Consider the following 15,720-nt stretch of genomic DNA (forward strand, 5'->3'; position numbering starts at 1 on the left):
GCTTTCTCAGATAGATGTACACACTTTCCTTCTTTGTCTCGCTTTTATGTATATTATCTGTATCAGAATGTAGTATGTACGTTACGCTTTACGATTCTAATGAAAGCTATACACAATTTAATTTCCGTTTCCGACGTACATGCTTGTATGAATATTATTATGCTAAGGTATAAAAAGATGAAATATAAAATACAATTGATGAGAACAGTAGCTATACAATGCGTTATCAGACTGAGGCCGACTTGTAGAAATGTCCATGTTGTTATTGTCCATTGTTGATACTATTACAAATGAGACATATATTATTAGACCTTCAGAGGTACGAAGTTTCACAATAAACCTTCACTTTCACTAGTTTCACTCTCACTTAACCTGACTCTCATTTCTCTTGGAGATTGATAATTATTGAAAGTTTTTGGATTTACTACATTCACATCTTCAATGTTATTCCAGAATCCCGATGTTTTAGGTTTGATTATATGACCTTGACCTTGATTATTATGTGAAATTTCTTCTTTTAATGATTCTAGTTTATAACCTTTTGTATTTCCTTGCATGGATATAGGTATATGTGTAGGTAAAGGAGGAGCAAGTTCATTGGATATATGATTCAAAGCAGATTCAATTTCAGTTATACTTGTATAATTTGATTTTATAGATTCATTTCTTTTCAATTCTGTATTTTCTTCATCACCATCATTAGCTAATCCTAACCCTGAACCGAAACCTAATCCAAATGGATCTAATCTAGAAACATTATTACCGTTTCTATTTGTTGAATTCGATGAAATGGATATTCTGGAATTTAAACTATCTGGTTGATAGGCCCCATTATTACCACCACCACCACCTTGATTTGAAGCGTATGATCTTCTGTTGATATATGTGGTATGACCTATACCGTTACCTATACTACTTGAATTGGATGGTTTCTCATTCATTGGTTGTGATTGAGATATCAATGGTCTAGATCTTTGATCGTATCTATAATCAGTTGGTGTAGGTGTATTTTTCGTGCTTGATGATGATAATGATGAATTTTCAGGGATATGATGATTATGATTACTTGAAGAATAATATGAATCATCTGATGTGGATCTTTTAGGAGTAGGTTTTGGTGCTAAAGCAGTCGTATAGCTTTTTCTTTTTGGTGAATCTTGTTGGTGGTATTGTTGTTGAGTTGGTGAAGTCACTTTTTGATCTTGATTTTGGTTTTGATTTACGTTTTGATTGATCATTAGGTTATTTAATCTTTCATTTATAGTTGTTAATCCAATACTATTATTTCTACTTCTATCAATTGCCATCAAAGAGGGATGATTATAATTTGCATTAATTATACTACCCTGTCTACTTTGATTGATCGACATTATGTTTGAAGAATTGATAATACTGTTTTGTCTAGTTTGATAATCTGATGGAGATGACATTATCATAGGAGTAACTATACTTGGTTGTCTTGATGGGACGACTGAACTTGAAATTGATCCTGATACACTGAATTTTCTCAAGGCTTCATCACGATTTTCTAATTGTAATATTTTACTCTTAACTGAAGGTAATATTGAATGACATGATGATGTAGGTGAACTTGGCGTCGATCTATCATGATCATAATTGGTATCATGACCATCAGTTGATCCTGGTATAGGTAATAGTATTTCTCTGTTTTCAGTTGGATGTGGCATATTGATCATATTGGCTTGTGTATTATGGGTTTGAACTTGATATATCTGTTGATTGGGTCTAATATATTCATTTGAAGATCTCCAATCTTGATTATTGATCATTTGCTTTTGTTGATGATATTCTTCAACTGAAAAAGGTTGATAATTGTTATTATTTTTCTTAGAATCGTGGTTATCAGGTATGGTAGGTAATGATCGATTACCACCATCAATTTGATTTAAAGTAGACGTAATTAGATTTGGTGAAAATTTACTTTGACCAGTCATACTAATTGGTGATTCTAATTGATGACCTTCTGAAGAAGCTGAATCAGATGCTATGGAAGGTGCTAATCCAGGTAAACCATTTTCATCCCCACTACTGTTATTATTATCATGATCATTCTCTTCGATCTCATTCGATGAATGATTATGGTGAGATCCATGGGAAATTTGAGTTTCTCGACTTTCTTCATCTAATTTATTATCAATATAGTGGGAATTTGAATTGGTCTCGTTAGAGTTCGAAGGTGAAGGTACAATTTGATTTCGTAGTTGACTTGAACTGGTGTATAAAGAAGGAACTCTAATTAGATCACTTGAAGAATTTGGTACAGCAAAACTCTTTGGTGATAATCCAGGTGAGATTGGTAAATTGTTTCTAGCTGTTCGAGGTGAATTTGGGTCAGTGACAAATGTGAATGAATTTTTCTTCTGTATGGCTATGACAGTATTTGAAGTTTTGATTGGTGAAGTTGATAATGATTTAGATAAAGAGTTTGAACTTGCTTGTCTTCTTAGAGGTGATGCAGATGTGTTTACATTGACGTTTACATTATTGTGACCGGTTGTACCGTTTGTTGAAGAATCTATTCTTGACATCAAAATTGAAGTTGAAGCTGGAATCATCGATGAACCTCTCCTTGGACTCATACTTCCAGGACTAAATGAAGGAGTTTTCATACTGGATTGCGAATTCGTTCTTGTTCTTGTTTCCGATTGTAATTGAGAGTTTCTTCTAGCATCAGCTAATAAAGAATGACTAACGCTTGACGATTTAGGTAAATTTGGAGTTTGCACCAATTCACCGTCTACTTCTTCTTGCAGATTGTCTTTTACTGGAGAGGTATCCGATGCTTCCCCTGCTTCCTCATGATCCTCATTAGATGAATTGGATGGAAGAGGTAATAATCTAGAAGGTATTTCAATTGAAACATTTCTCTTAACTGCCTCGTAAACTTGACCAACTTCTACTTCTTGCTCACTCGTAAAACTACCATTAACCGTTCTTTTACCTGATACACGATTTTCTGATTCATGCATCAAAATTGGTAATCTCTGTGAAGAAAGAGATGATGATATTCGACCTTGATGGTGACCGATACTTCCGTGATGTTTATCTGTGTTTTCATGGACATACTCTGAGTTTCCCTCAAATTCTTCATCTTCACCATAAAGATACGTGTTTCCGGATACGACATCCTCTTCGCCTTGTCCTCCATGAAGCGACATGACTTCCTCTAATTCTTCCCTATCTTCAGGAATTAAATCCGCCAGGACAGTCTCGTTACCTGCATCGTCCATTTCAGCGTCCTCAAAAGCTTCTCCGACTTGCTCAGTCTGGATATTGTTTGTGACTTCAATTCCATCATAAGCATCGTCATCTTTTTGATCTCGAGATACGAGATGCTGCTCGTCTTCGTTGTTACCATTTTCGTCCTCATCATCACTTTCATCAGCATTAACAACTCTTAATTGTCTTCTTTCAGTTTCTTCCACTGGAGATTCCAAATCCAAATCTAAATCCAGATCTGAACCTCTGTGAAATTGACTTTCTGCTTCAGGTGATGAATTGCCATTCATGTCATATACTTCTTCTGAAGGTGTATGACAAGGTCTAAATTCACCTTGTAATGGAGTATGTAAATGACTTTTAGGTGAATCTTCTTGAGCATATTTACGTTTTTCTTCATATAATTCACGATTAATTGCAGCTAAAGATTTTTGTCTACCTCTTGCTCTTAATGCTGCCAACTTGATTTTCTTTTCCTCAGTCTCCTGTATATTATCATTTTCATTTGATTCATCTTCATCCAATTCATGGGTTTCACCTGAGAATATAGATTGTGAATCAATTTGTTGTGTGTTTGATCCATATGACATCAATCTTCCTCCTTTAGGTCTTAAAGTTGTTTGTTGTGACAATGACAATGGATTCGACTTTGTTCTTGTATGTGTATTTGATAGGTGATTCTGATCTGTTCTCGAAATACTATAACTTGATCCCAAACTTAATGGTCTAGATGGCACATTTAACATTCCCATGGAATCGACATTAGCATTAATACTTGATGAGGCGTTTGAACTGGTATTTGAAGGCTGTTTGAGATGACGAGACATATCAGTTGGTAAATTATTCATAGCTTCAGCTTCAGCTCTTAATCTACCAGCTTGAAGTAAAGCATCTATGTGCAATGTCGTAGAGCTTGCTCTTGCTGCGCCACCCGTACTATCCAAGCTAAATTCTGATGAAGTCCTAATTGCACCAGGTCGTGAAGCTGAATTCGAGGTTATATCAGGCTGTTGATAAATACCCCCTACACCTCCAATAGTAACTTGTAAATCTCGCGATTGAGTATGAGGCAAAGGCTGTTTGTTTGATACAGGTGGATTGAGTAATCTTGGTCCGTCTCTTGGCATGGGTGGCGGGTCAATAGATAAGAAATTGATCAATTGAACAGGAACATCAACGTAGATACTGCCATTCACTGTGACTCTTAAGGTATATTGTACTTCAATGAGTCGAGTTCGTCTGATTGATAACATTCCAGGCTATAGTGGAGCAAAATCAGTAATCCTTCAAATATTGCTTCTAAAAACATTTTTCAAAATGACTTACAGGTATTTGTAAACTTAAATCCCAATGTCCATTCTCACCAGAATCAACACCTGTCCACCAACCTTTTCCTGTGACTCTTCCAGCACCTTGACTTATAAAATCAGCTTCGATGATTTCTTCACTGATTTTCCTTCGTTGCGTTGTAGTTTGACAAGCATCTAGATCCGGTGTACCAGGGAAACCTGTTGGATCCATACAACTTGGTAATGATTTACGCTTTCTTGCCACGCCAGCCGACCGATCAGAAGTGTCTAGTAGTGGTTGAGGGTTGAATACTTGTATCGTTTGTAAAATTGCCAAGTTTAGCGTTTTTATCTATTGCAATCCATCCAAAATCAGCTTCTCATTACGATCTGTCTTGTACGTGCGTACAGAAGCGCTTACCTTTCTGTTACTATCATTTCTGATGGCAACTTCACACCAAAGTCTCTGACCACTAACCCAGATACGTCTCCCCAAACTGACTCTTAATTCAACTCTACCTTTTTCACCTGTTATGTTCCAACCTAAACCCCTTTCGACGTAACCTTCGACAGGTTCAGTACTTGGTGCTAGTACTACACTAGGATTTAGATAAGGTAAAACCACTATGGATCGGTAAAAGTGTGCTATAGATCGTTTTCCAGTCGAAGGGATATGGATTTTAACTGATCCTACTACCACATATCTAACACAAGGTCCTTTACCATTTTGAGAAGTATAGGTACCTTTAGCTCCTCCACCTAATGGTAATCTCATTCTGAAAGGTATGTTATGGGTACCTTCTGAAGCAAGTCTATAACCATCTGAATCGGGTCCTGAGGCGAACAAGGAAGAAGACAGATTGTGCTGTATAGCAGGATCAAATACAGGTAAAGGGTGGGGCTGATGATAAAAGATATGTCGAGTGGCAGTGGACAGTTCTAAGGTAACGTGATGTTAGCGTTGAGCCGAAAAAAACAGAAGACTATACATACCCTCAAAACCGACTACTCTAACTTTACCACCTCCAACTCTTAAGCCTTCGCCTCTTTTACCACCTGTAATCCTGACTTCCATCCTACCTCTGACTTCTCCTCCTTCCACGACACATTCTCTTTCTAATACAACATCAACTTCAACTCTAGCTTTTCCCTTTTTACTAGCCTCTAATCTGACTTTGTTATCCTTTTGCCAAGAATTTGTTTTATTATCTTCTTCACTTGGTGGAGGAGGTAACAATTTATTTGAAGATAATCTTCTTGATTTTTGACTACCTAAAAGAACGTTTAATTCTTGTGAAGATCTTTGTTTAGAGGAAGATGGATGTAGTAAAGTACCTTGTCTTGCTAATAATTGGGCACCATCAGATAAACTTCTACCTCTTTGACCTAACATGGTAGGTTTTCTTGCTAAAACAGTATCATGTTGAATGTCTGACATTGTACTATCACTCCAAGGTCTTGCTCTTAATTCATCTTGTGAATGTGATTGGTTACTATGATCATTTGAAGAGGAAGAAGAAGGTGGACTTTGTACTGAAGAAGGTAAAAGACCAGTACCTGAACCGCAAATCAGTTCACCTGGTCTGAAAGTTCCATCTCCAGTAGGTGAAAAAGCTAACATCATACCACCATTTTCAGCTGACAATAGAACAGCATTCTTCGAGTGGATACCGGATGAAACATTAGATGATCGTTTAGCCATCGTATTCGAATCAGGATTTGGCATTGATTTGGGTGGTTTTGATAATCCAAGATCATCTAATTCAGGTACAGCATATAAATACTGTGGTTGTGATTTCGATCTTGTCATCCGACGATTCAAACCCGGATCTTGAATCTGGTATTGCTGAGAATAAGGTTGATATTGATTATTATTGTTATAAGGATGAGCGATATGATGTGTAGGATCTGAATATGCTGTAGCTGAACGAGGTGGATGTTGATTACTTGCCGGTGGATAAGGGAACTGTCTAGCTTGTGCATTCGAGTATGATCGGTCTGAGCCATAACTCTGGTGCGATTGATTTGACATCTTAGAAGGTGAAGCTTGCATTGATCCTGATGATATGAACTCTGAGCCTGAAGCGACCGAATCGTTATTCGTTAACCTCGTCGAAGATCTTCTGGGATGAGACGTATTCTGATTCATTGGTGAAGCTTCAACATTGGTTGAAGAAGGCCCCATTGTATGTCCATAATCTGATTCCAATTCTTGTTCATTTACCATATCGTCTTCACCAGATAAAGGGAAATACTTTCCTGTTCCACCACCATTTCCAAAAGTTTCTGCGCCAGACGATTTTGAGAACTTCCTTTTCATATCCTCAGATATTTGGTTACTTGCTGTAGTAAGTCGCGAAGCTATAGAAGCACTTCGTGTAGGTGTTGGAAGTGGTCTTAAAGATTGCTTGGGTGTATCGTCCTCTTGATCGTTCATTATCGCCTCTTCTTCTTCTTCCTCCTCGTTATCCTCTACTTCTTCATCAGCGTATGCTGGATCAATTCCTAGGCTCGGTATTTGATTATGTCCAGATATACTTCCAACTGTACTTGAAGATGGCCCACCAAGTACAGGAGACTTGATACTAGCTGATCTAGGTCCCATTGGTCTAGCAGGACTTGCTGGTATAGCAGAAAACGTTGCGTATCCTTGTCTACTACTACTTGTACTACCGTGTCTAGTGTGTGTTGGTCTAAGCTGAAAAGAGGGCTGTATACTTGATGGTCCAGCTCGAGTAGGTGAAGGCTGTGGTCGATAAGCCGGTTGATACTGACCAGCTAGGGGCAGACGAGAGGGTGATGAGCTTGTTGGCTGAGGTTGGGGTACTATTCCTGTAAACCGAGGAATAGAAGGCTCTGCAGGGGGTGGTGATAAGGTTGAGAATGATATACCAAGACCTTGCGAAGAAGGATCAGGTGAAATTGTGTGAGGCATGACGACGGTATTGGCGGATTGGAAATGTCGGTATCGAGTATTGCTGAAGTGTTGTTGTTATATGCCGGTTGGGTGAGCTGCTGATAGCGGATTTTTAGCTACCTACAGTGAGCTGGAGCGTACATAAATTCTAATGAAATAATGATAACATATAGGGCCAATTCGTATTGAAACGTAAAGACAGTGATACAGATGCAGTGAAGGAATGATAATGATGAATGATCTCGATCTAATCAGAAACACAAGTAAGTCATATATACTTAGAGCAGTAAAAAGACTGTTTTGACTTGATGTTCTACCGAAATTCTTTGTGTTCTATTAGAATGATACTATAGTAATGTTGGGTTGTTATTGTTTGGTTACCTTGTATCAATGGTTAGCATATTTCTCTACTTGTAGAAAATGTTATTGTTAGTTCCGGTGAACGGTAAATCTCGAAATTCCGCAAGCCGAAGTACCACGCTAAAATCCAAAGATAGCCCTGATTTCATCATTTCAGACTGATGATTGACCTTTCCCACAAGACGTTATTAAGAAGATGGATGAACAAGGTTCAGGCAGAATCGATAGAATTGTATTATGATAGATATGAAATGTACCATGGGTTGGGAATTGGAAAACGAAAATGGCTGAACATCTATTCATTCATTATATTTGATGATAAAAACAAAAACAACATAATCTTCGGTGATTGCCGCGATGACAGCGAAACGTGGGATTTGATTCCGCACTCCCAGTAATCACGTGATCTGGTGGAGGTACATGTCATGTAGAGACGAGCTGGATTTTTGGATTTGATGAACAAAAGTTGAGGACAGGTAATGTTGTTGAGTATTCTTATCAAAATCGCACAATTCCTCAGGTCGGCCATCCAAGCAATATCAATCAATGATGGGACTGAAAAGGAAGAGAGATCTTCCAGGTCAAACCGAGCCGACTGCTCCTATAATAACCAGACCAAAAGCAGGAACTAAAGCTTTTGCTTCTGGAAAAGCTGTCAAAGATGCTTTAGATACAGCTTCTCCTCAAGGTGTGTTTGGCATATTCCGTACATAGTGAGAAGACGAGGCTGATCGTGATTCACCGTGTGGGACATAGCATTCGTCTCTTTCCGACAGCAGATAGTAACTCCTAACTCATCCCTTCCTCTTGCTATCAACAATCCTACTGTAGTCATCCTTCAACACTATTTGGATGTATCACCTACTTGTGACGAGATATTTAGAGCATGGCAGATTGGTGACCAAGTGAGTAAATGCACTAGTCAATTGGGAGGTAGCTAATATTGGGTGGATGACGCTAGACCAAGACAGAGGTTCAAGCTCAAGCTGCCGTCGAGCTATTATCCGAAATCATCAACATCTTAACACCCATACCATTCTTCAGGTCTTCAGTAGTTGGTCTTGTGAATAAGTTGGTCTCTCCTTCTGAGCTATACAATGAATACGTAGGTACTCGAGAGTTTTCAGAATTAGTAATAGAGCTTGCAGACTGATATCTGCTGAACCAATTAGCTCAATAGACTATGTCAATCTGGAAGACGAGATGATGTGTATCACGGTTATCTCTTAACTGCTGCAGCAATTGCTGTAGATCCACCTTCATCAACATCTCTTGGATCATCATCTTCAGGTAGATTAGGCTTGAAAGTATGGTCAGTATTGGTAGAAGGCGGAAGTGTAAGAGGTTTAGGGAAACAAATGGGTATGAGAAGGAGAAATAAGGAGGGGATGGTTGGATATGGAGAGAACGATCCCTTAGATAAACCAGGTATGTTGACTGATACGAGCTCCATCTGGTGATCACACGTTACTAACCAGAGGTTTTTTTTCAAATAAGATATTCGTCATCTCATTCTACGTGCCATATTGCCTTTGTTGTCCACTTCTGCCTTCCAAGCTCATGCTAGATCGATCCTTCCACCTTTATATTCTGGTCTCGCTTCTGATCCACCTATTACTGTATACCGAGTTCTCACAGCATTATGGAACGCCATATCAGGTCCTTCTCCAGGTCTCAACCGTAAAACGTCATTGGTCTTATTTCACGAAAAATCTTTGGAACATTTATGGCAATTATTAGCTCGTCAAGATTTAGAAGCTACTACTAATAAAACCATTTCAGATATTGTAAAAGCTTTCTTAGAGGGAATCACTACGGTTCCCGGACAAGGTATATGCTTCACGGATGAAGGATGGTATCCTCGACGTGTGGTTGACGAGTCATCAGGTGCTGGGCAGGAAGAAGAGAATCAAGCTGCAAATGGCGGTGTGGGAGATGATAGAAATGACAACTGGAGAAAGGGTTTACATAATAGAATTCTTGGCAATGTTGTCAGAAAGGTTGGACACAAGGCTGTTGATGATGATGGTGTTGTCGGAGACTGGATGGCTAAAGTATTCGAAGCGTGCCCGGAGTTGATATCAGGGTAAGTGCTTATTGTCCTTTTACTGTAAAATGGTTAGCTAAATTTCGTGCTGCAGCTATTGGGCCCACTCTGCTTTAGCAGTAGATCCTCGTCTGAACGCACGATGGGTGGCTACTATGGCATACATTGGCCGCATCATCTCATTGTCGCCACCGTCAATCTCCACTTTCCGTCAGCCTGTACCAGCTGGCGCAGATTCTTCGTCAGCACCATACCGTTCTCGACCTCCAGCTATTACAGTTGTTATCGAATCAATTCTCCCTTCGCCATTAACAAAGAGTCATATCATGAAAGGTCTTCAGCATACCGATGGCCTGGTACAGCATGTTACTGCCATCACCTTAGCTCGAGGTCTGCAAAAATTATCAGTAGTTCAAGAACTCTTCCTAAAAATCGAAAAAGAAGTTGATGATGAACCATCAACATCTCGAGAAAATCCTTGGATTAAAGCTCGTCGAGAACTAGAGATGGAAGCCAGAAGAAGAATTCCAGAATTGAGTGTTATAATCGCTTTTGCTCAGAAAGCAGCAACTATGGCACCAGCTGAACCGGAAACTGAAGCTGAAATCGCTCTTACCTCAAAATCAGCTATGTTAACTGAGATAGCTCTACGAATATTCGGTTTATGCAATAAGACCATGCCATCTATAGCTGCAGAAATGAAGTTTGATGCAGGAAGATTACTCGTTTCAGCGTCTAGTGCCAGTGCTGAAAGAAGAGCCAGAAGAGAAGCTAGAGAAGGAAGTGTAATTAGTGATTCTGGATCAGTAGCGAGTGTGGGTACCATGGGTACCGCTGGCATGGGAGGTGGTTTCGGTCAAGCAAGAGGTGATGTAGAAGGCTTTGAAGCTTTGAGTCAACTGCACGTCCTTCAGTTACTTGGTGAAGTTAGGGATTGGAACTGGATGAATAAGGCTGGTGAGCACAGTATATAAGAAAATTCCTTCTAATTCTTACTAAGAACTTCCATCGTAGCTGGATCACAGTACACCTATTTATATCACATATTACTTCTGAACCTGTCCACTCGACAAGCGGTCACAAGAGCAAAGACAGTGTCTCTGTTGGAACACCTACTAATCCCAACTTTATTATTTGAACATGATCCTTCTGAACTTTCAATATGGCTAGAAGCCCTTCCTCGCGCATCCGATAACGTATCTGGACCAATGCTTCTAGCACAGCAAATTCATTTACTTTCCTTCCTCGATGACTGTTTTAGAAGAACGAGCAAAACCCCTTATCGATATATCGAAGATTCTTTTGCTCTTGTACCCGAATTTTTCGATTATTCTCGACCAGCAGAAATGATTACTCCAGTAATGATGACCATCTTAGAACAACTCAACGCCAAGATTATGGGACAATTAATCAGTACTGAAGCCGCCGGAGTCGTCTTAGTTTATATGCGAAGAATCCTTCTAGGTTTAGTGGGCAAGCAGAAAGACTTGAAGTTTTTACTTGCTATCACCAACAAATTCGACGAAATGCTTACAAAAGCTAAAGAAGCTGGGCAAGCTAGAACTGGTCTTCAAGACGTAGTTCAAGGTATGAAGGATGACTTGAATCTTGTACAAGGTGGAAATGTCACCAGGAAAACCAAAGGTACGTTCCTTTCGATCGCGCAAGTGCATGAAACCCTGCTTATTTCTGTGTGTAGATATCGATCCAGAAGCTCATCGATTAAGGGAAGAAGCGGATTGGTCAGCACGATCATTCGAACAGACTTGCCTTACCACTACAGCTGAACAATGGGCGGAATCGGATACGCCTGTACAACTGAATACCACTTTCATCGCTCATGCCTATGATGCTACTATTATACGTAGAGCCAATTTCATCCTTCAGCTCTTACCTTCTAAGAAGGGGATCCTGTCGGCAGTTCAGTCTAAATCTGGTGCATTGAAATTACTTGATAGCTGTCTGACTGGGCTCAAGCAAGATCAGTACAGATCCCAATTGAAACTGGCCATTTTCGAGAATGATTATGTCAAAAAGCTGTTTCTAAGTGATAAAGGCAATAAATTCCGCAATGGTGAGTCAGCATATGGCAAACCGCTTTGACGCATGCTAACATCAGGTATATAGAACTCCACGACTTATCTTCTCGCCTACGAGAATCAGTACCTGTAGATGCTGTTTTAGGTGAAGCATACGTCTCAGACCTTGTGGAAGCTCTCAAAGCAGATAAGAAAGGTGATAAGATCGAGCACGTAAGTTATCCCGCCTATGATATGTACGAGCTTGAAGTGACAAAATCAACAATTTAACCAGAACCTCTTACTTATCAATCCATGGAATCGTTTCCTGCAACCTGAACCAGCTTCAAAAGCTCTCAAAACTATCATCAAACGATCTGATATCATCAGCACAATTATCAATGATACAATCTCTGATACTATCTCAGCAATTGTTGTAGCCACCAAAGACCCTGCTTATGCGATGAGCCATCTCAAAGATCTTATAAAACTCCAATCTACATCAGCTGTCTTGCTCTCAGCGCAAACTGCGGCTGTCGATCGCGAGAGAAAAACGTCCTTAACAGGTATATCAATCAAGAAGGGAACTGTTCGAGAATTGCTCGTTGTCAGAAGTGATGCCGCATACGAATTAATCGCTCTATTAAGTACCAGCTCTAAGGAAGCTGCGAAATCGGTACTTTCAGTATTGTCGAAAGACACGGCCGAACTCGATGATCACAGAATTATCCCGACGTTAGAAGTCTTATTAGATCTCCCTGCTGATATGGACCTAGATGTGACGAAGCTCGCTGTCTCAGTATTATTATCACCCAAATCACCCACCAACCAAGTGGAATCAGCTATTTCTATTATACAGAAGCTCTTTAGTCAAGGCGAGGAGAAAATTCTGGCAGCAATCAATAACTTAAAGTTGGTCGACTACAATCATTCTTTTGCTAGATTGACTATAAAACTTGCAGAACAAGGTATTGAAGCTCACCAATCAGCAGTAAACCATCTACTAGACTTAGGACTACAATATGCTGTCAGAATTTGCTCAAAAATAGGGGATTTAACACAAGACGAAGAGGCTACCTTAGTACACCTAAGTGAGTGATTCTCCCCATTGAGTACAACATTATTGCTGCAACTGATAATTGGAACAGGATATGCGATAGATACCACCGAAGATGTGAAATTAAACGCGCAGCTTTCAGAACCAGTTATAATGGCCATAATTCAAGATCGACTTGCAGTGGAAGAGTCGGTCAGATTGGCGTATACTCTTGCTAGACGAGTAGAAATGAAGGTTAGTCTATCAGAGTCATGGAACCTCTCTGGCCAGAACTGATCGCGGATATTCAAATAGGCTTCCTTCATACGTCAACAACTCCAAGCTCTTCTTGCCAGTTCGGCCTACAATCGATGTGTAGATTCTGCTTGTCCCGCTTCGGTCCGACTAAATTATATTCGACTTCTTCATGCTCTTTTCTCAGCTTCAACATATGTCTCATGTCAACCTAACTTCATTGAACCTCTTGTTCTCCTTTACAGAGGAACTTTGTCAGAATCTGATCGATTGATTCTTAACATGTTCCAACTATTTGAAAATTACCGAAAACTATCAGTTTCAAGCATATTAAAATACTGGTCATCAAATGGTATTGTTGGTTCGGGCAATAGGTCATTCGATGCTTTAACTTCATTGGATTCTCAAAAAGTCTTTGCTACCTGTCAAGCTTATCCCTTGAGAAGAACATCGAAAGGTTCTGGTAAGGCTGATCAACAACCAGAAGTGGGCGAGTCATCCTATGATCCTGTATTTGTCATGAGTCTACTGACCTATACTATGTCGGAAGGGACGATAACTGGTTTAGATTGGGTTGAAATCCTTAGAAGTAACGTTTTAGGGTTAACGATATGTAGCTTATCATCGAGGGATAGAGATGTAAGAGCTGTAGCAGGTTATGCTTTGGCGAAAGTCTATAGCTTGGTATTGGTGAGCAGCTTTACGAGATATATGAAAGTGTTTAAATCGAGTATGCTAATTCCAATTCGCTCTACTATAGAAAAAACCATTCTATGAAAGAAATCAACTTCTGTATACCCTTCGATTACTTCGACATACCATTGAAACTCCTACAACTCGTCTACCAGTACTTACAACTCTGTTTTTCGCGCATGCTTTAAGATCACTTGCGAATCCCTCACATTTCCTTTATCCTCTTACATCAAGATTCTTACTTCAAAGACCTGTCTTTGATCCCGCAGATACGCCAATGTTGTATGGAATGCTATATGCTTCAGGTGATGGATGGAAGAGGGAACGAGGCTGGATGATAAGATTCTTGAAAGAAGGGGTCAGAAGTGAAGCTGTAAGTTGATCAGACCAAATCGATTGACGATGTGACCGTTAATAACTAACTAATATGCCTATATTCTAGGATTGGCGTGTCATAAGACGACGAAAGGTTTGGTCGCTACTTGCTACTTTGTTCAGCTCTTCTCTGGATCCTATGTTCCGTCGTACCGTCTTACAAGTAAGCAGTCTTCTTCCCAAATCACGATGAAAAAGACACGTCTGACTAATCCGGTTCATTCTGTACAGTCTATGGAAAGTATGATATCATTACCTACAGCAGCAAGATCATTAGTATTAAGAGATTCTTTGATTTTATGGTTATCAAATCAATGGGTTGATATTACGAGAAGACAAAAAAATGCAAATCAAAAACTGGGATCAGGTAATAAACCACAAACATGGGAAAAAGAAGAAACATTAATGATACTATATTTAATTGAAAAGATATGTATGAACATGATACCTAACGAAATCGAAAGAATTAAAATTGAAGATAAACAAATTGGCAATTGGTTAGCTCATTTAGATATTTTCTTCCAAAGGGTTCTTGAAGATGGTAAGTCCTCATGCCGTTAACCATTTTACCGTTTGTGTAACATACAAAAGACTTGTAAAGACAAGCACTAATATATATAATCGACGCTTTTCTTCTTAGACATGGATGTCGAAAAATTAGAATATCTATTAAGAATTCTATATAGAATATCATTCATACCTAAAAATCAAATTGTCAACAAATTCTTATCGCCATTAACTGAACAATCGCATTCAAGTAGATTGACCAAGTTATTAGACCACGATTCAAACAATAATTTGAAAGAGAGGATCATATCATATTTATTCCATACCGGTCTAAATTTGCCCAACACCATTTCGATTCCATATATAAATCTGGCAACAAACCTGAAGGAAAGTATTGATGAAATCAGATGGAAAGTGGAGATTGGAGAAGCAGGTACAGAATTATCTGAATGGGTTAAGAAACAACAAAGGCCGATTGACTGGGAGCAATAAGGATAGAGTATTAAGATATTACACGTCGATGTGTTTCGTGTTACTTTACATATAATGCTAAATAGCCATGGCATATAAGCAAGTCATATAATGACAAAATAAGAATGCATACACCTGCAGTATGCCGAACATTTATGTGTATATTGGTTATCAACATAATCATATGGTGCACTTTGATTGACAGTACGCTTGTAGCGCTTCGGTTCGCGTGCTCGCATAGTAATTCGTCGGTGTCACTAATGGTGATGTGCATAGCATTATCTACGAAGGAGGATATCGATAAAATGCAGTTTAATATAGGTAGATGGATATGTCATATTGTGTATTAAATCAAAATGCGTGATAATGTCCGTTCTACAGAAGCTGTAAGATAAAATATGAAAATTGTCCCAAATTAGAATATAAGATTGATAAAACAAAGATGATAGCAACAAACATAGGTTATATAAAATCACCAAAAACAGCAAAACAAATTTGTATCAATCCAAAAG

The 15,720-nt window shown here is 39.0% G+C and overlaps 2 protein-coding genes across 2 annotated transcripts; one reads left to right on the plus strand and one right to left on the minus strand.

Moving 5' to 3' along the window:
• Positions 1-329: 329 nt before the first annotated feature.
• L201_000877 (uncharacterized protein) lies at positions 330-7,464 on the minus strand (the record flags this gene model as incomplete). Its single annotated transcript, XM_066216672.1, has 4 exons — positions 330-4,499; positions 4,567-4,881; positions 4,951-5,468; positions 5,523-7,464. 4 exons carry the CDS (start codon positions 7,462-7,464, stop codon positions 330-332), a joined length of 6,945 nt encoding a protein of 2,314 aa, XP_066072769.1.
• Positions 7,465-8,352: 888 nt separating this feature from the next.
• Positions 8,353-15,229, plus strand: L201_000878 (uncharacterized protein; the record flags this gene model as incomplete). Its single annotated transcript, XM_066216673.1, has 16 exons — positions 8,353-8,494; positions 8,563-8,711; positions 8,768-8,911; positions 8,979-9,234; positions 9,304-9,892; positions 9,948-10,810; positions 10,868-11,497; positions 11,553-11,927; positions 11,981-12,105; positions 12,167-12,962; positions 13,020-13,162; positions 13,223-13,852; positions 13,923-14,228; positions 14,298-14,393; positions 14,462-14,771; positions 14,871-15,229. The coding sequence occupies 16 exons, from the start codon at positions 8,353-8,355 to the stop codon at positions 15,227-15,229; spliced, it is 5,913 nt and encodes a 1,970-aa protein (XP_066072770.1).
• Between the last annotated feature and the right edge of the window lie 491 nt (positions 15,230-15,720).

Source organism: Kwoniella dendrophila, chromosome 1 (genome assembly GCF_036810415.1).
Source record: "Kwoniella dendrophila CBS 6074 chromosome 1, complete sequence".
Taxonomy (NCBI): Eukaryota; Fungi; Basidiomycota; class Tremellomycetes; order Tremellales; family Cryptococcaceae; genus Kwoniella; species Kwoniella dendrophila.